The sequence below is a fragment of the Micrasema longulum genome, unplaced genomic scaffold (assembly GCF_059751315.1).
Source record: "Micrasema longulum isolate JH-2025_06_02 unplaced genomic scaffold, ASM5975131v1 h1tg001494l, whole genome shotgun sequence".
NCBI classification, from domain to species: domain Eukaryota; kingdom Metazoa; phylum Arthropoda; class Insecta; order Trichoptera; family Brachycentridae; genus Micrasema; species Micrasema longulum.
In genome coordinates, this window is record NW_028278678.1 from 94,242 (window position 1) to 117,576 (window position 23,335).

At 31.6% G+C, this 23,335-nt stretch overlaps 1 protein-coding gene across 1 annotated transcript; it reads right to left on the reverse strand.

The window, feature by feature from the left end:
- Positions 1–856: 856 nt before the first annotated feature.
- Positions 857–22,259, reverse strand: LOC148275178 (uncharacterized). The gene is made up of 6 exons (XM_088236055.1): positions 22,133–22,259; positions 21,189–21,233; positions 17,916–17,978; positions 14,713–15,175; positions 8,306–8,368; positions 857–1,666 (listed from the first exon to the last, which is right to left on the reverse strand). Exons 1-5 carry the CDS (start codon positions 22,250–22,252, stop codon positions 8,346–8,348), a joined length of 714 nt encoding a protein of 237 aa, XP_088092181.1. The 5' UTR covers positions 22,253–22,259; the 3' UTR covers positions 857–1,666; positions 8,306–8,345.
- Positions 22,260–23,335: the final 1,076 nt, after the last annotated feature.

Genomic DNA, 23,335 nt, shown 5'->3' on the forward strand with positions numbered 1-23,335 from the left:
CGATTTTGAAATTCAAATTTGAAATTCAGCGAATCAAAAAGAAAATAAATAAACATTCTATAAAAACAGTTATTTTCTAAGGGATATCTAATAAACGATATTCTTAAAAGATTTATATAACAATATGTAATTCCTTTTATACCGGCAGATTATGACTTTTGAAATAACAACTAAACATAGGTTCATTTGTATTTTTATACAAACAACATATTTAAGTAAAATTCATTCCAACTCAAAGATTATTCATTAAACCGGAAAGTTATTACAGAAAAAAAATATTTTGTCTTTTAAAAATATATACAAGCATTTTGAAACAAACAAATCTTGCTTTTTTTCCCTTAATTATGGATTAAATTATGCCTTCAATAATAGTTTCAAAAATAAAATAAAGTTTAAACCCGTTTTTATGGAATAGTGGTTTTTGTTTAAATAATATTATGCTTGTAAATATTTAATTTCGACAGTATGTTTTGTGTGAAAATAAAATATATCTGCCGTTTAACGCCTTTTAAGTTTAGCTAAAAACATACTGTTGAAATTAAATATAAGAAACAAAACACGGTCCATTAAAAAGAGTTTGAATTAAATTATTTTATAGATTGTGTTTTTCTACTGACATTTCTTGGTGGAACTGCATTTGAATTACAATAATAAAAATACGTATTTAGTTTTATTCCACGATTATGTATGTGTACATACAGTCTGACGATGTCGGTTACGACGAAAACCGGTCACTGGTAAAAAAATATAAATAAAAGTGGAATAAAACTATGTACGTATTTTTATTATTTAATTTTAATTATTTTAGTCATTTTTTTTTTAAACATAGATATTATTAAACCAAGAACAAAAAATATCGCTGGGTTTGTGTGTTTTAAATACTTTTATTTCTTTTTGAAAAACAAAATTTTTCAACTTTTTTGTTCAATTAATTATCTTTATATTATTAAAACCAATATGACGTATATACCATGTTTTCATGTGTGAACCAATGTACCTAAGTTTAATCTAAATTTCAAGAGGCGTAATCATTCGGTCAACAAGTTTATATTTTTGTCAGTTAAATTTCTTATGTATATTGTTTAATAGAAATACCTAAAAAATATTGTTTTTATCAAAAGTTTCGTAACTGATTTTTTTTCACTGGTGTGAGTGGAAAATAAATGGCGTTTTAAAATGACAAAATTTAATGATTTCTTTACTTTTTATCAGACTACAGCATTTATAAGTAGATTATATGTAAAAAAAATTCATTGCGCGCTCAATACTAGTCAAACGAATTAACATGTTTGAAATAGAACAATATTATTACAATGGAATTAAAAACTGAATTGATTTTTAGTAGAATATGATTTTAAAAATAATGAAAGGGGTCTGTTGTTCCTTTTCACAATTTTTACTTAGTATTTATATGCGCGGGCACAATTTGAGTAAAGACTGGATCGCAACTAGAATGAGTAAAATTTTACATTTGCGTAGGAAATATTACAATTTGTTGACTACAGGACAACATTTTTTCGAATATGTAAGAGTGAAAAGTGATCAGTTTTCTGGCCAGTTTCAGTATTATACAGCCACAAGTCTTAATATAATAATACAATTATTGTTAGTAACATAAAAAAAATAGGTGCTCCCAAGTATCTGAGCTTAGCGTCCATTAGTGTTTCTGAAAAGTAAAAAAAAAACAAATTAATTTTTTAAATAAATTTAACTAAAAGGAGGTATGAATGTGAAGGACGTGTTATGAAATGTCACTGGCTGGTTTAAGTGATTACATTTTCTATTTTTGTTAATTTATGATTGTTCATTGGCGGGCTTTTTGCCGAATGGCAATTCTTTCTAACTAAAAATTTTTTTTTTCAACCTAAAAAAATACGTATATTTTTTTTTTTTTGATTTGTATTAACTCTTCAGAGACGAAATTAAAATAACAATTGACATAAATGTCATCTTAAGTTTAATTTCATTGCGTTGCTTTCACCTTTCTGGCAAATTGTTCATTCGTTGATTTTTGTCAAGTAAGAAATTTTTATTGACGCCATGGGATTTCAGGACAAGTGAGAGTAAATCATACCACCTTAGAACGTTTTTTTATAAAACGGTAGGTTGAAGTTTTTTTTTGTGTTCTCATCGGGAATTAAACCCAGAAACATCCATGCATGATGGAAGCATTTTTTTTATCACTAAGTTCATCACGGAGTCCACCAAACAATAATTAAATCTCTTGTGTCGTAACACATAATTTAATTTAATATTTATACATTTAAATTCCCGTTTTTATTTGTAAAAATATAGCAATTTTTTTATTTTATTAATTTATAAAAGCTACACCGTATTTGTAACTTTGTTCATCTGTAAGTAAATACATATTGTTTTGTTATTTACAAAAGTACGGTTATTTTAAAATTCTTCCACGTTTATTCAAAAACTCAACTTATCTTTGTTCAGAAATCGATCTAAAATTATTTATTTGGAATTAACAATGATACACCCAATAATGTATTGTTCTTCTCTCATATAAAATGAAAATAGATTTTAACAAAGAAAAAATTGCGTAAAAAAAAGTATGTTTTTTTTCTTTTATTTCAAGTGGAAACAATATATTCACATACATAATCACTTGATGAATGTTTTTACGAAAATACGGCTGTCAACATTTTCATTTAATAAAAGAAAAAGTAATGCGACTCTTTATTATATTAACATTAGGCGTGGTTATTTTCAAGATTAACCAACAATAAGTAACCACAACGGTTTAAGAAAAATAAAAATACCTTTAAGAGTTACCATAAATTGATGAATAAACTAAAAATGTTACACTTTTGAAAGAATAATTGTTAAAAATGTGCATAATTTTAAAAAAAATGTTTTTTTTTTTCCCGACATAGTACGGGATTTATACTCCAGTAAAATATAAATAAAATATTTATAATGATATTAATAAAGGATAGTGGATTGAATTTATTACCGACAGTCATTTTCATTAAGTTCCAAAGAACTGAAAGTTATAAATAATGTATATGGACAAATATGGTATGGATTTCCTGTGTGCGTTTCGTGTGAAGTGTGTAAGGCTGAGACATGCATTATCGACAGAATCAAGAAAGGGGTGCTGCGTTGGTTTGGAAATGTAGAGCGAATGGACAGCAAAATAACGGCTAAAAGGATCTAAGGAGCGAATGTTAATGGATGCAGAAAATGAAGAAGACCGAAAAAGACATAGCACGATCAAGCCCATCAAATAATTGAAGATGGACATGTCAAAAGTAGGAATAATCGGCGTGCGTGCATGAGAAGATGTATGAATGTATAGGAAGCGAGGTCTGTATGTCAAAATAGAGTGATATGGCGTTCTATTCTCTCTGCCTACCCCTATTAGGAAACGGCGTGATGGTTTATTTGTTTGGTAAGGATTTATTTAAGTTACAAATCTTGAACAAATAACTGAAGTTAAAAAAATACTGTGAAAGTATTTTTGTAGGTGTCAATAAGAATTCCACAATATATTCCACAATTATCATCTTGAAGATTTAAAACGCCACTTTGAGAATGTTTCTAGTATTATGTACAAATATCCTGATTATTTATTCATTCTACTAGGAGACTATAATGTACCTAATATAAATTGGAAATCTAATACTGAGGTTAATTACCTTTCTCCGTGTGAATTTAACGATTCACTTAGCACTAATTTAATTGATAAAATAAACTTTTTGAATCTCAAGCAATTTAATTCCCAAAATAATAGTAATTATCGCATACTTGATCTCATTTTAAGTAACAGTGACCTGTGCAATGTAATAACCTGCGACGATCCTCTCGTTACAGAAGATGTTCATCACAAATCACTTTGTATTGATATCACTGCAAGAATAGAATCAAATGAGGCAAAAAGTGGTTCTAGACTTAAATTTTCATATCATTCGGCAAATTATATAGCAATAAATGAACTACTCTCGGAAGTAAATTGGAACGATAAATTTGAGGGACTAGATATAGAAAAAGCGACATCAGTATTTTACTCCATACTTAATGATGCAGTGACTTTATTTGTACCAAATAAGACGGTGAAATCTTGTGAAAAATTTCCAAATTGGTATTCCGCATCACTAATAAAAATTATAAATGAAAAACTTAAATACCATAAAAAATGGAAAACTTATAAAAACCTTGCAGACTATAAAACATTTTCTCTTCTCCGTTCACGCCAGAAACAAGAAGCCAAAAATTGTTATGACCAATACATTGATCAAACTGAACTAGCTATTCAGAAAAATCCTAAACAATTTTGGTCATTCGTTAAATCGAAAAAATCTCTAAGTTATTATCCAACTGAAATGTTTCTTCGTGATACAAAGAGTGATAACGTGCAAAGCAGTTGCGAGTTATTTTCTACCTTCTTTCAGTCTGTTTTTATTAATAACGACATTGACCTATTGTGGACTCTAGAAATGTCATTGACATTCAAACTGTAACATTTAATTCTAAATTAGTTCTAAAATATTTAAATGATCTAGATCCTTTAAAAGGAGCAGGACCTGACGGATTTCCTACGTTTTTCATAAAAAGATGTGCAACGCAATTGGCATGTCGGTTGTCGTATCTTTATAACCTATCATTAAAAGAAGGTAAATTTCCAATGTGCTGGAAGAAATCTCACGTTACTCCTGTCCATAAAACTGGTGATCTACACAATATTGAAAATTATAGACCCATATCTAAAATTTCAGTTTTTAGCAAATTAATGGAAAAAATCATCACTGAACAAATTTCTCCAGCGGTGAAGCACTTCATTGATCCAAACCAACGCGGTTTCTTCAAAATGCGAAATGTTTCTACTAATCTTGCTGAATTTACAGATAGGGTTCTAAACGTAATGGGCAGCCGACAGGTCGACGCTCAGTATACAGATTTTAGCTTTTGGCATCAAGGCTTTTGATAAAATCAATCACAAAATCCTTCTTCACAAATTAAAATGTTATGGCTTTCACGGTAATCTACTACGTTGGATTGAATCTTATTTAAGGTATCGCCTCTAATCAGTTGCACTATTAAACTATCAGTCTTCATTTAAACAATGCTATTCCGGTGTACCCCAGGGATCCCACTTGGGTCCATTATTGTTTATTCTTTATATTAATGATATGGGTAACGTCTTTAAATTTTCCGAATACAAAATATTTGCCGATGACACAAAAATATACAAAAAAGTTACTTTCCTACAAGATTGTCTTGATATGCAAGAAGATCTTGAAAACTTCTCTACTTATTGTGTAAATAATTAGCTCATATTAAATCTGCTTAAATGCAAAACAATTACCTTTACGAGAATAAAAAATCCGATAGATTATTCGTATTCTCTATCGGGTACAGTCTTGCACCGTGTCCAAGAAATACGAGATCTAGGTTTAGTTCTGGACTCAAAAATGACATTTCAATCACATATTGATAAAATTATTGAAAAAGCATATAAAATGTTAGGTTTTATTATACGCGTATCTAAGCCTTTTAAAAATGATCTAACAATAAAAAATCTTTATTATAGTTATGTAAGAACCCATCTTGAATTTGCGTCTATCGTTTGGAATCCACAATACATTACTTATATTGACAGGCTGGAGAAAGTACAAAACAAATTTTTAAAACATTTGAATTTCCGATGCTCTCTTATATTTCCAAATCATGACTTATCTGCACGTTTTCACAAATTGATTAACCTTGAAAAAAGGAGAACATTAATAGACCTCACATTGCTCTATAAAATTATTAACAGTCTAGCTGATTCGTCCCAGCTCCTAAATAAAATTCAAATTAACTGTCCATCACGTGCCCTACGAAATCACCCAACCTTTAGAATACCTAGTGTCAATACCAACTATTGCCAGAATTCGTTTTTACACAGATTGTGTTCCACTTTTCACAGCTTTTTTAACCATATAGATATCTATCATACAGGATTACAATTATTTAAAAATAGTGTATTGAAAACTTTTGAATAAAACTCCCGTTTGTCCCTTTTTCTCTTATATATAAATCAAATTTCTCTTTTGAAATTTTGTATTACTACTAAAATTGCTTTAATGAAATTTTATCGACTTCTCTTGGTTTAAAATCTTCTCCTTATATTGCTTTTTCAAATTTTAAAGATTACTTGCTTTACTTGTTATTCCTTTTTTATTTTTTCTTTCTTCTCTGCTGCCATTGGCATGTTTTTATACTTTTAAACTACTTTTAATTACTTATATTATATATGTTAATAAAATCAATATATTGCTGCTCTTACTATAATGTGTCATTAATTTTGAAGATGTTTTTTAAATTGACCTAAATTTACTGTCTTATATTTCACTTAAAGATTCTTCTCATCGTTTCTTTGAATCCCTTAAAATAAATATGTGTTTATGTTTTTCCTTTTTTAAAAAAAATGTTATTACTACGAGTATTTTATTTTACTTTTACATCTGAGCATGTTTTTCATTCTTTATTTCCATTCTTAATTTTTAATTACTCTTACAAATTTTCTTCATTTTTAATATTATTTCCATTTGTAAATACTCACTACAAACTACAAACCTTAAAATATATTTTTTTCACTTAAATTTTAATTTTTAAACAACTTTCATTTATGTTTTCTTTTTCCTTCTCTTTTTTATGCTTTCATAATTAACCTTACATATAATTGCTTTTTAATATGGAAACTTCACTGGTCCATTAGAATTAAGTCTAATTGTGTAAAATATTGAACTTTGTAACTGTACTGTATGTTTCCTGAATAAAAGAAAAAAAATATATATATTAAAGTTTTTGGTATGCTCAAATCCGCTAGGGAGATTTGGAGATAGACATCGTCATCTCCCTGTTCTTATACGTGGTTTTTCAGGGCCAGACCGCGAAACTTCAGAGGAACGTTCCTTATCGTAAGCTTTAAAAAAAATCCTAATAATTTATTTTTTTTAAATTATCAAAAAAAAAAAAATTATTCTCTAAAATGTAGTAAATCCGTAATAATTTCTCAGCCAAACAGACCCTCCACAAACTCCTACCCCTTTCCTACCCAGCCGCTTCTCCTGTCAACGTCTGGTGCGTATCGCTTTGTTAGTCAAATACGTTTTAATCGCACTTTATTTTGTCGGGAAGGGGTAAGGGTTTTCAGAAGGGATGCTAGTCCGAAAAACTAAAGATTTACTCCAATTTGAGATATTTTATTTTTTTATATTTATAAAAATGACTTTTTGGAGTAATATTACTATGATTTTTTTATAAAGCTTTCCGTGAGGAATGTCCTCTGAAGTTTCGCAATCTGGCCATGAAAAACAGTGTACACGGGCAAAGAACAATATACATGTCTATGTTTCTCCCTTTATTAAAATATTAAAAATAGCACAGATTATTTTTTTGAATTATTATGGTTTTGTATATTTCCTCAGAGAATAAAGTTGACAGATAACAAAGAAGTTAAAAAAAAGCAAAAAGCAAAAAAAATAATTTAAAATAAAATATTTTAGTGACATGGAAAAAAAAAAATTAACTCAGTACAAGTGTAGTATCTTCAAATGTTTGCAGACAGGCTAGATTTGTTGCAACAGGGAAAGAAAACATTTTCGGGAAGGAATATGGAAGTCTAGGTATTTACAAGGCTTATGACGTTTCATTGGTTGGTTTAAGTGGCCACTTCACACACTGTGTAACATTTTCCTAACAAAAGTCAACAGATGAAAGAATAGAGAAAATGTGGACGATACCGAATGGTGAATATTACAGTGTGTGAAATGGCCACTACCAGCCAATGACAGGGCATAAGCTCTGTAAATGTTCTTCCATATTCCGTCCTTGAAAATGTTTTCTCTCTCTGTTGCAATAAATTTAGATCTTTAATTTGTTTTAACATTAAATTAGAATGTTTAACAGAAGATATTTTTGAAATGATTATTTTTTTTAAAGTTTGGTGTATTACAGAGGGAAAAAACATTTTTGAGAAGGGAATTTGGAAGACTAGGCATTTACAGGAATAATGACCTGCTATTGGCCAGTTTACGTGGCCACTTTATACACGGTGTAATATTCATCATTCTGCCTATGTTTAAATATTCACAATTCCCTAGCTCTTTAATCTGTTACCTTTTGTGAAGCAAAAGAGCTAAAACCTTTACTATGTGGGTGAGATTCATCCGGCTGAACCATTTCACCTGCTAGGCAACGCTTGAAAAGAATCCAGCTTGTCTACAAACATTTGGACATACTCAAAACATATATGTGAGAAAAAATAATTTAAGCATGCAATAAAATAAAAATATAAATATTGTACCCTAAAAAATCTTCAGCTTTCACCAATGCAGCATCCACGATTACACCCAAGTCTCAGAACCATCTGAAATTTAGAAAAAAAACATTTACGTATTTATTTATGTAAAGGTACCACAAACGGATTATTTAACATAAATTTCTATATTTAGGTTTAATATTCTTTGAAAAAATCGGTTCAATTTTCAAGAGCATAAATTTTATCCCGTTTTAATAGAATGTTTTATTTAGTAAATGTTTAAAAAAAACTAACAATGCTTTTTTTTTATTTAGATGTATATAATTATAACATGTATATGTTTATTTATAAAATTCTTCTTTACGTGCGATGTCACTGAACTCCTTCTAAACGGATCAACCGATTTACATGCGGTTTTCAGCGAAATGTAGATTTTTGTGCTGCGCGTGTTCGTATATTAAAATTCAATAGTTATTTCAATCTAATCTGTGAAAAAAAACAGGAGGGTAAATATTTTTTTCATCGACCTACCAGGGTTACATACAACAAAAATGCTTAAAAAAATGGAATGATTTTTTTTTATGTTTAAAAAAAAAATGCTTTTCAACGTTTACAAACAAAATTAGGTTTTTATAGATCCCAATCAGATTCTTTCCTTATATTCCTTCCCATTTACTTATTTTTACTGGGTTTTTGGTAAAATCAAAATAATATCAACTGACATTCAATACATTTAAAAAAATCGCATTCACAAATATAGTGCACCCCTGTTGGCGAGAAGAGCAGAGTTCGACATTTGCAAGAAGAATTGAAAATGAATTAATTAATGTTTTGGAATTTAACCATAAACAAGTTCCTGGGTACTTACTTAAATTCAATATTTGAATATTAATAATTTTAACTTTAGGGATTCAATCATAAACACGTACCTAAGTACCTATTTATCGAAGAAAAGTCTGTTTCTTTTAATCCGGACGATTTCTGCATGCTTTAACGACACTATCAGGCATTTTTCTTTTTATTTATTTTAGTTTCGAATTAAATGTCAATATTGCGTCAAAACCCGGCTGGCGATTAAAGAACGACTTAATTCGTGTTAGACACAAATTGAGTATCATAATTTAAGAGTACTCAGAGTTTTCCCGTATATTCTCCCTTGATGATGGCTCTAGAGCAGTGGTGTTTGCACGATTTTGATTTAAGCGCGACGATGACTCTTAGTCAATTAAGATTATAAGTTTACGCTTCAAGTGTCACTCCAGGAACTATAAAATATTCAAATGTGAAAGGTTATTTGAAATAAATGTTTCATGTCAGCCACGTCGCGAATCGAACTCGAAACCTCTTGCATAGTAAGCGACGCGCTGACCAGTACATCACAAGGCCGACAAACATTTATTCTAATTAAAGAAAATTACTGGTTCTATCCCTTCCATCCATGGGTATATTTCATTGAAAAACTAATTTTGTTTTAATTTAAGAGAATAATATTTGCAATTAAGAACTTCAGCCCGACGGGAAATTGGATACAAAAAAATTAATTTTGCGCGCGGTAAAAAATATAGCATTAAATAGTGTCGAAAAAAATAATAACATAATATTTTAATAAAAACGCACTACTTTAAATTACGTAACTGGTTCATATGAACCAACCAATGTATGAGAGCGATAAAGGATATCCGGATTATACGGAATACGGTATGTCAAAATTAAATTAAAATAATTTTCGCTTAGTTTTATAGTCTACTAGTGGACCCAACAGAAGTTGTCCTGCCCAAACATTGGTTTGCCTGCTATTACCTTAGAAAATACATAAATTTATTTATAAGTTGGTACCTAGATACTTGTTTATGATTGAATTCCAAAACTATAAATTGTTAATATTGAATTTAATTAGGTAGGTACTTGTTTATGCTTGAATTCCAAAAAATAAGATAAATATTTTTTTAAAAATGGCATGTTTTTTGCAAATGTCAAACTCCGGTCTTCTCACCAACAGAGGGGTGTACATATGTACGAATACGATTTTTAAAAATGTATTGAATTCAATATTATTTTAGTATTACCAAAAATCCAGTAAAATGAAATAAATGGGGAGAAATTATTAGAAATTTATATTCCTTAAGGAAAGAATTTGATTGAGATCCATAAAAAACAAATGCTGTTTGTAACATTCAAAATCAATTTTTTTCATACAAAAAAAAACAACATCTTTCCATTTTTAATGCATTTTTCTCAAATGCAACCCTGGTAGATCGATGAATAAAAAATTTTTGCTCCTTACTTTTTTTTTACATATAATTATATAGATTTTAATATCTACAAACACGAACAGCGCAAAGATCTATATTTCTCTGAAAACCGCACGTTAATCGGTTAAGCCGTTTATGAGGAGTTCGGTGACATTACACGTACAGAGGAATTAAATATACAAAGATTAACAAAAAAACATTGAGCTTCCTAATTGAGTCTAAACAAAAAAAAACGAACCATCAAATCAGTGGTAGAAGTTAAAGTGAACATGTGGATGGGTATGCTGGAATAAATATTAGAAATGATTTTTGTGACCGGATTTTCGAGACAGAATCCTGAACGAGTGTTCAACATTTCTCTGTTCCAAAGCCGGTACCCGCAGGGAGACTGACCACCGTAACATATTGACTTAAAATAAATGATCGGGATACGATGCGGATACTATACGGGAATGATGATGAAGCTTCCTTCTACCCTTGGAAGGCACAATGGAATATCTATGGGCCAATGACCTGGCATGGTCGAGGTAGTAACGAAAGAAAAATAGAGTAGATCCGTGGAGCGTAGTCATATGCGTATATTGTGGTTTTGCGTTACTGAATCAGAAATATCAAATCAAGCTATTGAGGCGATGCTGTCGGTCTATATTATTATTTTTTTATTGCATCTATATTTACAAAAACGTCACTGTATACTTTTGTTTTTATGGACTACTCAATTAGAAATACACCTTTTTGGGAAACTGCAAAATAAGTCTCTTCTGCATTTTCGTATTCTTTTGTCAGATGTTTCGTATTTTTCAAATTAAGCATCAAATTATGAATTAAAAATTATACCGAAGGCATTCAGCTATAAATCTATGAAAAAAAAAACGTAAAAAATATAAATTATTACAAGTTTAAACAAGACATTTATTTAATGAGTCATTATTAGATTGAAGAAAAAAAACAAAAAAAAAATGCACTTTGATAAATAAGACAGTGATACAGCTTTTATCAGGTCAGAGCAGGTCACCAAACACATGTTTTTATTTAGTCACGAAATGACATAAACTAAGATTATCGGTAAGTAGAAACGAAACAATCACAAAGCTAAATTGGTAGTTTTAACGTTTGAAAAAAAAGTAAAGCTGCCTTTTTTATTTTTATTTTTATTTATTAAGGAATAACAACAGTTGTTATATAAGAATACAAAATATAAAAAATAGTACATACATCCAGTTAAAGTTTTTCACAAATATAATGAGAGAACAAGTAACACAGTAAGGAGAAAAATAATATATTATATAAGACATGAGAAAAAAAAGAGCTCTTAAGAAGGTTAAGGGATGAGGAAATAGAGTGGAGGAGTGAAGGAGAGGGATTTTCATAATATAGTTGACCAATTCAAAATTTCGATATTATAATAAAATAAACATAATTAAAGGAACATAAACTTATTACACACTGACAAATGTTTTATTTTACAGTGTTTCAAAAAGTTTTTTTTTTAATGTCACAAAATTTTGTATTAAAAATATCTAAATGGGAATAAAGTAGATAAAATTTGGAGCAGCTACGATATATAAACGAGTTTTAAACATTTTTTGGGCAATAGATTATAAAAAAAAGAACTTGTCATGTTGACTTTACGGGACAATTGATTAAAATACGCTCCAAGAGATATGGACTATCGATAAAATTGTTTAAAATTTGAAGAGGAAAGACAGATCAGAAATGCTTCTACGTTTAGTAAGAGAAGTTAAACTATGAAAGGAAGAAGAGTCTTCATACAAGTCAAAATATGTAAGAGATTTACGATCCAAAAGTTTAAGGAATCTATTCTGTATCGGAATAAAATTGACTCAACCGGCTTTCGGTCACTATATGTTTGTCTGCGTTGCGTCCTTCACACAGCAATATAAACACAACACTAATAGCGTCGCTTCTGTACTGACACGGAAACTAAATTCTCTGAGTCACAAAGAGATGGATGTAACGGTTTTGTCCTATTCCCACCCGAATGATGCATTTTTCAAATGCAGACAAATGGATAATGTTCAATGAAGTCGTTTTATGAATCATTTGAAGGTTTCTTTTCAGTTAAGTAATTTTCGTTCTAAAGGTGCAATTTGCTGTACCTTTCTAACCTATATAAATTACATTTAAAAAAAATTATTTTAGAAAACAAAAACACAAAGTCATTATAATTGCAAATCGTGCTGTATTGTACATTTAAATAAAAATAAATATATTTTCTTTTATTTTTAGTCGGCATCGTGATGTAATAATGGTGAGTGCGTTTGCCTACCCTGCAAGAGGTCTCCGGTTTAATTCTCAACATGGTTGACATGAAATATTTATTTGAATAAAGGTGTTATCACCCCAAAATATTTCATAGTCCCTGGACTGGTACCTGAAGTGTAAGACTGGTCATCTTACCGACATGTAACAAAAGATGATCAAGAAACAGTGCGTTTGGTTAACCAAGTTAAAAACAATAATTTTAAAGATTTTGTCAAGCACAGGCCGTTCGGAAAGAACTACTCGAAGAAGAAGAGTCGTAGAATAACCAACCAATAAACTACGAGGCGGACTTATTTCCACTAAATATTAAACTCCCTGTATATTTGAATGAATCCCCGGCCTGACGGGGTTAAACTAACCACAATATCTTGACACGATGTTTTTGTAGATTGGTGATTTATAGGTTTACAAGATGAACGCATTTGAAAGCTCCATAGATACATATATGGCAATTTGTTTCATTGAGAGTTATTTGTTTCATTTCAACTTGTGAGTTCTCTAATTCAAAACTTGTATATTTCACAAATACATATCTACTCCAAAAAAATAATAATAACGTATGCCAAACTCTGTGAGGCCAAGATTACCAAGAGCCCTGTGTTGAGTAGGGATACTCGTAGATAAAATTAATTTCTCTATCCGCATCCAACATGTCATTTTTTCAGATTCAGATTCAGATAATAAAATAAGGAGTTAATTGTCAAAAAAACAGTATTGCATACTTAGCAACTTTACTAGACACAAAAATACCTGTCGTAATACAGGTAAAGTAGTATTATATTAATTAATCATCATTCCTTTTCCGCACTTAATAGTGCATTTTTATTGTATGATCAGTCTTACGCTTTAGGTACCAGTTTAGGAACTATGAAGTATTCTCGCGTAAAAACACTTTAAAAAAAAATTATTAATGTCAACCATGTCGGGAATCGAACCCGAGACATCTTGCATGGTAGGCAAACGTGCTGACCACTACACCACGCGGTACAGATGGGTGCTTAGTGCTGCATCTAGTATAAACATATTTATCAAAGATGCAATGCACCAACACATTTACAACTGAAGACATTTTAAAAAATAAAAAATATTTATGTATTGGAAAATAGCTGTAGTATCTTCCACCACTAGCATCATCATCCTTTTTCTATTTTTACTTGGTGGTGCATATAATTATACATTGACACTCATTTTGCAGCATATCTAGATATTTTTTGTTGAATGCAAGGTATGGTGATCAGTGTTGCGCTTCAGGTGCCAATTTACCAAAATTGAAATACTGCAGAGTATTCTATGATTTTTTCGTAATCCTATTTTTTATTAAAAGTTACACTTTCATAAGTTTTATAGCTTTCAATAAAATATTCCTTTCAGTATTTTTGATTTTTCGTTAAATGAAGGTAAGTTTATTAGTCCTATGCTTCTGGTTCAAGTCCAGGAAAAATGAAATATTGCAGTTTAAACAACTTCAACGAACAATATTTTACGTTCACCCCCTGCCAGGTATTGAACCCAGAACCTTAATAAGAGGCGAATGCGAAAGCACAACACAACCAGGTGGTTTTATCTCCAATTGATTACCTCATTCGAAGTTTTTCCCCGAGAGCAGCCGTCGAGTCAAAAACACTCATCTAGGGTTTTGGTTCAAGTCAAAATTTACACAATTGACCAAGAAAGGTTGATTTATTTACTTGAAGGTTGTTAATTACACATTATTTTACTCCGTGGGAGTAAAAGTCCAGCGTTGAGTTGAGAAGAGCAATGAAACCATGTGTGGTCCCCAGACGAAGCCATGGCCATGTTGTTAAGCTGAACTTTCAAACAACGCCGGCAACAGCCTAACTTTAGTTAAATTGTAATTAATTAATTATTACAATTTATATAATAAACCATAAAAACAAATATATGTATACATACCTTCCGAAGAGTCGATGTCGGAAATATCTTCCAAAGCGTCGTCGCCGACTTCAACAACCATAGAGTCGTAGTCGGAGTCGGAGTCGGAGTCGAAGTCGGAGTCAGAGCCGTAGCCGGAGCCGTAGCCGGAGCCCGAGCCGGAGCCCGAGCCGGAGCCCGAGCCGGAGCCGGAGCCGGAGCCGGAGCCGGAGCCGGAGCCGGAGCCGGAGCCGGAGCCGGAGCCGGAGCCGGAGCCGGAGCCGGAGCCGGAGCCGGAGCCGGAGCCGGAGCCGGAGCCGGAGCCGGAGCCGGAGCCGGAGCCGGAGCCGGAGCCGGAGCCGGAGCCGGAGCCGGAGCCGGAGCCGGAGCCGGAGCCGGAGCCGGAGCCGGAGCCGGATCCGGAGCCGGAGCCGGAGCCGGAGCCGGAGCTGGAGTCGGGGTCAGAGTCGGCTTCAATGAAACGGGCCCTCTCCTCAAAAAACATCTGAAATTTTATTATAACCAATGTTACAGTTTTAATTTACGGCAAATGGGTTTTTGTGAGAGTTTGCTTTTCGTATCTAACGGCAAAATTATAGGAGACTAGCTGACCCGACAGACGTTGTCCTGCCCGAACATTAGCTTGCCTTGGAAAAATACTTTTTATTGATAAGTAGGTACCTAGGTACTTGTTTGTGATTAAAATTCAAAACTAAAAATATTAATATTTCCGAAAATTGGCTTGCTTACTGGTTTAGCAAGCGTTTTTCGTTTATTTCATAAAATAAGAGGCCTCATCACATTCAAATTAAAATCGTGCAAAAATCACAACTCTAGTGCTATGATCCATGGAGAAAATACGGGAATACATGTTGATGAATAAAAGTCAGAACCTTTTTCCTCTGAGCGTTCTAAAATTATGATACTCAACTCATGACCGATGCGTATTTGGTCATTCTTAAACCACCAACTAGGTTTTGACGTGACCTTGAAATTTATTTCGGAACCGAAATAAATAAAAAGAAAAATGCCTGAAAGTGTCGTAAAAGTGTGCAAAAACTGTTCGGATAAAAGAAAAAAAGCTTATATTATATAATCGTAATAAGGGTTAGTTTTTCGTTTTATCTCCTCATGCGATTGGCTAAGAGGCCTCGTCGCACTCAAATCAAAATCATGCAAAAATCACTACTCTAGTACCAATAATCCATGGAAAAAATACAGAAATATGTATTAATTAAGAAAATTCAGAGCGCGATTTACCCTGAGCCCTCTAAAATTATGGCACTTAACCCATGCCCAACGCGAATTTAGTAATTCTTTAATCGTCAGCCGTGTTTCGACGTGACCTTGACATTCGATTCGAAATTGAAAGAAAAGAAAAAACAAAGATAGATAGAAAATATATATAATATAAATATATAAATAGGTAGATGGATAGAAATAGATAGATAAATGATAAAAATATTTTTAACTGCACCCCACTGTTATTTCGTTATAGATTAAAATCATAGTACTGCTATTAAAAATTATAGGTGGTTAGTAAAAAAAAATCATGTGATTTAACTGTAAAAACTTTTTAAAAAAAAAAATAATTTAGTTTTATAATTATTGAAGTGCCTACTACATTATTTGTTTGATTTCAGCATTAAGTTGGGCAAAGAATAAAAGGGCATAGATAAGTATGTGCTGTTTCAACAGTTAATTACGAACTTAATACGCTATTAAGCCCATAATTTAATCAGTTTTATGATTTTTTTTCAAATACAATAATACAATATATTTACCGATATTCTTTTAAAAACGTGGATGCAAACCTTCGAAAATTAATTGCTGATTTGCTGCGCACAGTATGTTTAATAGTTGATTCTAAAAAAAAGGCTCTCGTAGTAAAAAGAATGTCAAGCATTTTTAAACTAAAGAGAGGATATAACGACATACCACCATATCTTTATGATCATACTTTGTTTATTCTACTCTTACTGAATTTGGCCTTATCATGCCTTTTCTGTGCCGCGATTATGAACGCTTTCTTCATCTGTACATATCGAGACGGTATGCCTAACTTCTGTACTATCTCTATCTACCTCGGTATGTTCTACCGGCTTATCATCTCGACGTCATATGTTCGAATACAACCAATAATGACGCAAAAAAAATTGTTCGCGTTTCTTACTTCATTCAAATTTAAAATAGTTCTAATTTATATTTTAAATAAGATTCTATGACATTTTTAAATCCATTTCCCCGTTATTTCGCTGCCCATTCGCTTTTCATGCCCAAACAATTGCAGTTTTACCTTTTTTAATGTAGTAGATAACATTATTTTTGTCTCAGACTTGTATTCTGCATGGATCTTTACATTGAGCAAGTATCTTTAATAGTTTTACCACATATTCGCCTGAGAGAACGGTAAATATATACTCAAGGGCAAGATGATCTACTTTAAATCCAGCTCAGATACTATGAGACAGTACCGTTATAATCACTTTATTATATAAACATGGTAAATACGGGAAATCGAACCCGGGACCTCATGCGGTATGCAACCAATAGACCACAAGATGGAGTTATCTTGAATCGATTTTAGAGAATTTTATCGTCCAGAGTTCTGGTTCTATATCCAACACTATTCTGCTGACAAGACGGTTTCTTGGTTAAGCGGGTGTATTTCTTTTCTTTTTCTTTATTAATACGAACCGATTTTCCGAGAAATGGTTAGAACTTCTTTAGCTCAGAGACAATACTCTTACATAGAACACCAGCTATTTAATTTAACGTCAGAACCACGGTATTGTTTTAATAGCCACAAACTAAAGAAGTTACTGACTACATTCATCAGTGAAATTGGTCGCAGAGAGTCAAAGGGGATGATGGTGGCTGTCAAAATGGCCAGCACATGTTCTTATTTGATTTGTAATTGTACATGTTTACTTTTTGTTGATTGAATTTTTGGATATCCTTATTAATTTTGACTTTATTCTTGGTATATTTAAAAGAAATATGTTTTTGGCAATATACTTAAAGTTTTTTATTACGCTTTCTACTCTTTTTTACCAAGATTTTTGTTTTTACAACGTATTTAACTAGGTTTTTAAGTACGTTTTTTAGTATGCTTTACTAAATTTAAATATGTTTTTCACTATATTTTCACTACATACTACCTTCATTTTTTTTCTATATATTGTACCTATATTTACATTTCTAATAATTTGTGTGTGCATTTGTAATAAATAAAATAGACTTACTGTCAAGCTCTGCATCTTGCTATTCAGTCTTGCAGAAACCAACATCCCCTCGTTCTCTGATACCTAAAATTAGATTTCAGAAAGATCTTGTTAATATTATCCTTGCAAAGGTCAAAAAATAAGGAAAGGTCTCAGCAGAATGTCCGTACAAGGTTTCCCAGAGCATGAATTATGTCGTACCCAAAACCCGTACGACTTTTGCTCAGAGACACCTCTCATTTATCGCACCGAGAGTGTTCAATATTTTAAAAGAACGTATTAAGCTCTCAAGGACAAAAAATATTTTCAAGAAAGAAGTTAAGTACTGGATTTTCCTTAGTGGGAGGGATCTGAGTAGGAAACTACTTGATGATTTTCCAAATGCTTGAGTTTACTGTTTACCATATTGATGTGCCATATATACTCGTATGTTTTTTCAATATTTTAAACAATTTATTTAATGTTTCTAATCCTTTATTTGTGGTGATATATTCATGTGTCTGTGTCATATAATTGCTCGTCCCATCTCAATAAAGGACTTTTAGTTCCATGGAGTTGGGACTTATTGTCTCAAATAATGTACAATAAACTTATGTATGTGAATAAATAAATTCATAAAAATACATATTTATCATGACTAGCAAATATATGAAGTTAAGAGTTGTAAACATTATTTATTCCTTTTGGAGATTTCAGTGGATACTTGAGAATCTATTATTTGCATTGATTACAAAATACAAAAACTGGATTCAAAATTAAAATCAAAATATTTTTTTTATTTAAATAATGAAATGAATAAATTATGTTGTCCTCAATGAGATGGTACCAACACACCTTATTAACTCGTAAAATCACTTTACTATAAAAGCTCAGCCAATATATAATTTTTTAATAATGAACTATCAGATAATTTCCTAGTTTGAAAATGCAAAGGGTTGCATTTTGTCTCCCGTCTTGTATTAATATATATGGTGAATATATCATTCGAAAGGCAGTTAACGGCTGGACAAGAGGGTCCATAATTGGAGAAAGGAAGTTATCCAACCTGAGATACGCTAACACCACACTTATTGCATCGTCAGAAATTGAAACGAAAAAACTAATTGAACAACTATTCATCTATATGCTGCTAGTTAAGACCTGGGACTCTCAATGACTATGAGCAAAACTAAGCTTATAATTATTGAACGAGCTAATAAAGTCGCACCATTATACTTGTTGTATAACTTAGAAAGAGTCAACAATGACATTTATTTAGGTTTTCTCATCAGCAATAGGTAAAATACGGCGACGAGTTGGTATTGCTAAAAGTGCTATAAGGTGGTTGGTGAAGATTTGGAAGGATCGCAGTATAACCACAAACGCTAAAAATACTAGTGAAGACCTTGGTTTTCTCTGTGTTCATGTACGGTGTGGAGTGTTGGACACAGAGAATCTGAAAAGAAAAAAATTAAAGCTTTCGAAATGTGGTGTTGGCGGTGGATGCTTCGGATTCAGTGGACGGCTAGATGTATGAATGTATCTATACTCCAGGAACTGGACATAGGAGAAAAACTTACATCCATGAGTGAGAAAAGAATCCCGCAGTTCTTAAGATATATTTTCAGGGGTACCTCTGATAATTTGGAGAAAAATTTTCTCCTGGGAAGTGTCCAAGGAACAAGGTTGCGAATACGTCAACCGATAAGATGGAGCGACCTAGTTACCAAATTTACAGGATTATCAATGACGAATGCCTATAGAAGAGCACAAGACTATTCCAGATGGAGAGATACTGTCCACAGACGATCCATGCCTGGCGTCAGGCGTCATCACCATCCTCAGACATGAGGCACGGATTGAAGAGAGAAAGACTATAGCTTTTAGGAGGTATCCACAATATATATCCACAATAATATTCAAAAGTAGATATATTTTGAATAATATGTATTACATGTACATTTACATTTCTAGTAAAATTATAAGTTTTTTATGATTAGTTATTTTATGTTACGTATAATTTTTATGTGACAACATTTACAATATCAATATTATGTGGAAGCCTCTAATTGGACTTTATGATATGTATTTATGGTATAATTGTATATTTTAAATTTATAAATGTCTGTTGGCTTTCCAATGAAATAAAATAAAATAAAATAATATGGCCCAGCCAACCGGTACGCCTTTTCTCAGTGACATTTGCTGTCACTGTACGCTACCGCGTCCATTTTCTGTTTGCATATTTTTAATATGCATATTAAGTATTAAATTTATTAAAAAATCATGTTTTTCAGGATATTTGCTGTATATATGATTTATGTTATGACGATCGATCTACTTTTGTCAAAGACAAAATAATGATCGGCAAAATTAGGGTGGGAAACAAGATAACGGCGAACAATACGTATTTTTTCCAACGAGAGAAAAGATTTTTTTAATGTTTAATTTTATTCTTATTCCTAATGGAAGGGGTAAGTGTTATAAAAACTCCCAACATCACTGCGACCTGAGAAGATTTATGGTGACGGGTCCCCGTGAATCGTTCTCGTTGAATAGTAATATTAGGGCGACATAATTATCATATATTGTAATATAAATATAATGTAACGCAAAACAACCGCGCTGTTTTCGAGCCAATTTTTTCTAGGTCATTCTCCATATAAAACAAGTTTTTCAACAGCATGTCGTAAGGACGAAAAATTGATAATCAATATTTGAAATGTCATTTCTAGATCAACAATGCTCTTTCCAAGACTAACTTTTCTCGTACTTATTTGGTATAATACCGAATTTTTTAACGGTAAGTCGTAGCGATGTGAAATTTTGGAGAAACATGAAAAATACAATTTATTTGTTGATAGACCATGCTGTCTTCCGGCCAATTTCTTCTCGAACTTGTTTTGTATTATCTTTTTTATTATTAACCGTCCAATTTTAAGTATATATATCTGAAGCACCTGAAACGATCAATATTTAATTTAACTAATGTTAGTAAATATACGTATATGACCACCTACTGACTTTTTAAGTTTACCGGTTCCAAGACGTGCCCGTCTCTTCGTCGGAACACTCACTACACCAACATGCGAATACTTAAATACATCTCCACCTTCCCGTTGGTGTAGTGAGTGTCCTGACGAAGAGGCGGGTACGTCTCGAAACCGGTAGACTAAAAAAGTCGGTAAGTGGTTAAATACTTATATTTAATAACATTAGTTTAAATGTTTGACCACAAAGTTAATACTTTAAACATAAATAATATATTCAATTTCATTAAAACTATCTTCTTTTTTAAAATAGAAAGACAAATACCTGATCACTAAAGTCTCTCATTATTGGCTGGCACTCTTCTTTGGTCTGCTTGAATTATGTGAAGAAAAAAAAACATTAGAAATTTAATAAAAGTATTGCATTGATTACACACATAATATATAATTTAAACGTCTCAATACTCGAATTATGCCCACATAGAAGGGTTTACGTAATTTGGTTATATTAACTGTTTTATGTTTTTTTTTTCGTTTGTACGATATATGCCCTTCTACGTGGGAACGTTTCAATTATTGATGGACTTTAAAGCGCATAGGCGTAGCCATTGGTAGCTTAAAAAATAAATAAATTATAGCAACCACAAAATAAAGTCTTTTAGTTAAAGTACATAAACCGAGAGGTTTTACGGATAAGAGGTCCGAGGGTAAAACTCCGTTCTATCATAACATGACTATTTTTTCTAGCACAAATATATGTATGACTTTTTTAGAATGTTTACCACATAGTACAGATCGAGTCGGAATCTCATGTCTAGGGTTAGACGAGTGATTCTAAAAACGTGTGGTTATATTTCACATACACAACTGTACATTTCATTCCAACCAGGCACAAATGAAATATTTTTTTCGACAAAAGCATAAATGTATTGTCATTTCGACTAGGGTTAAATGGATACTTTATTCAGGCAAGTAAATATTCGTTCCGACAAAGCTCAAAGAAATTCTACATTTCGACCAGGCATAGACATATTCTTTATTTTGACCAAGTATAAATGAATTCTTGATTCCGACCAATCTTAAATTAATTCCTTATTCCTACCAGGTATCAACGGAATTTTTAATTCGACCAGGCATTAATGAATTGTCATTCCGATTAGGCATACATGGATTCTTAATTTAACCTGACATATACATATTTATATGCATTTTTCGTTTCGACCTGGCACTCGCATACGTGAAAGTTGTAAGATAAATGAAAATACTTACATAAGAGTCTGGATCCAAGTAATCCAAATAGTAAAAGTCATTATTACGCAACAGAAAAACACGCTTGAAAAAGCGTATAACTCTGCTCTTAAACACCTTGAATTGGCTTATTTTCATCATCTCGACTCTTTCCCTGAAATTAATTTCAACGAAGATATCAAACATCAACAGTACTAGAGAAGAGTAAGAAAACGTAATATTCATTTGTTAACTCTTGTTATGATGTAACAAGAGTCTGTATAGGATACAGAATTTAATATAGTCGCCGTTCAGGCAAAAACCCAAAAAACAACATTCCGAGAAATCGCAATTTGAATGTTTGGAGACCTAAGAAAAATCATATTTTTATATTTTGTAGGTTTTATGTATACAACATAATTTGTTTATGTCTTTTTTAACGATTTTTTCCTCATATATTTTTGAATGTCTGGAAGGATTTTAATGAGGCAAGGTAGCTAAAATTTGTTTAAGTGACTTTTGCTTGTTTATAATCTGGACTATGCAAGCTATAAGAGTTAGTAAAAGGAAGAAAATATGTATGATAATTTTCTGGTCAAAAAATATTTTTTATTTAATGAAATATAATTAAACGTGTTTTGTTTTCAGTTTCAATATATAATTATATAAAGCTACACAGTACAACACAATAATTTGATTTTACGCAATTTTTTTCTAACTAAGTTATCTTGGTGACGTTTATCTCTTAAACAACAAAATTTTGCGCTTTAACTAAAAACTGTCATTTTCAGGGTTAGGGAATTTTATCTAAATGGTGATGATGTATCTCTCTTAGATTTTTAAATTGTAATATTGTATTTTTTCTGTTCTTAGAATGGACATTTTCACACTTGCAAAATTCGTATAAACATATTTACCGCTGCCCTGCGAAGAATAATTAAATAGAGGCATATTTCCTTAAAGCAATTTCTTCATACCTACCCAAACTCTTCAGTTTGAGAAAATGAATAGTAAGTGTATAGACATGTTCTGGGTACATCATAATATACGTATTAATTATCACCTCACGAAATCCATCATCTTTAATTATTCCACTGTCCGCACCTTATAGTGCATGGGGTACAGCATTAGTCCAGCAGCAGCAGCAGCGGTCTCCGTGGTGTAGTGGTCAAGACGCTTGACTCACACACGGAAGGTTCCGGGTTCGATTCCCGGTGAGAATACAAAAATTAAATCTGATTTTTC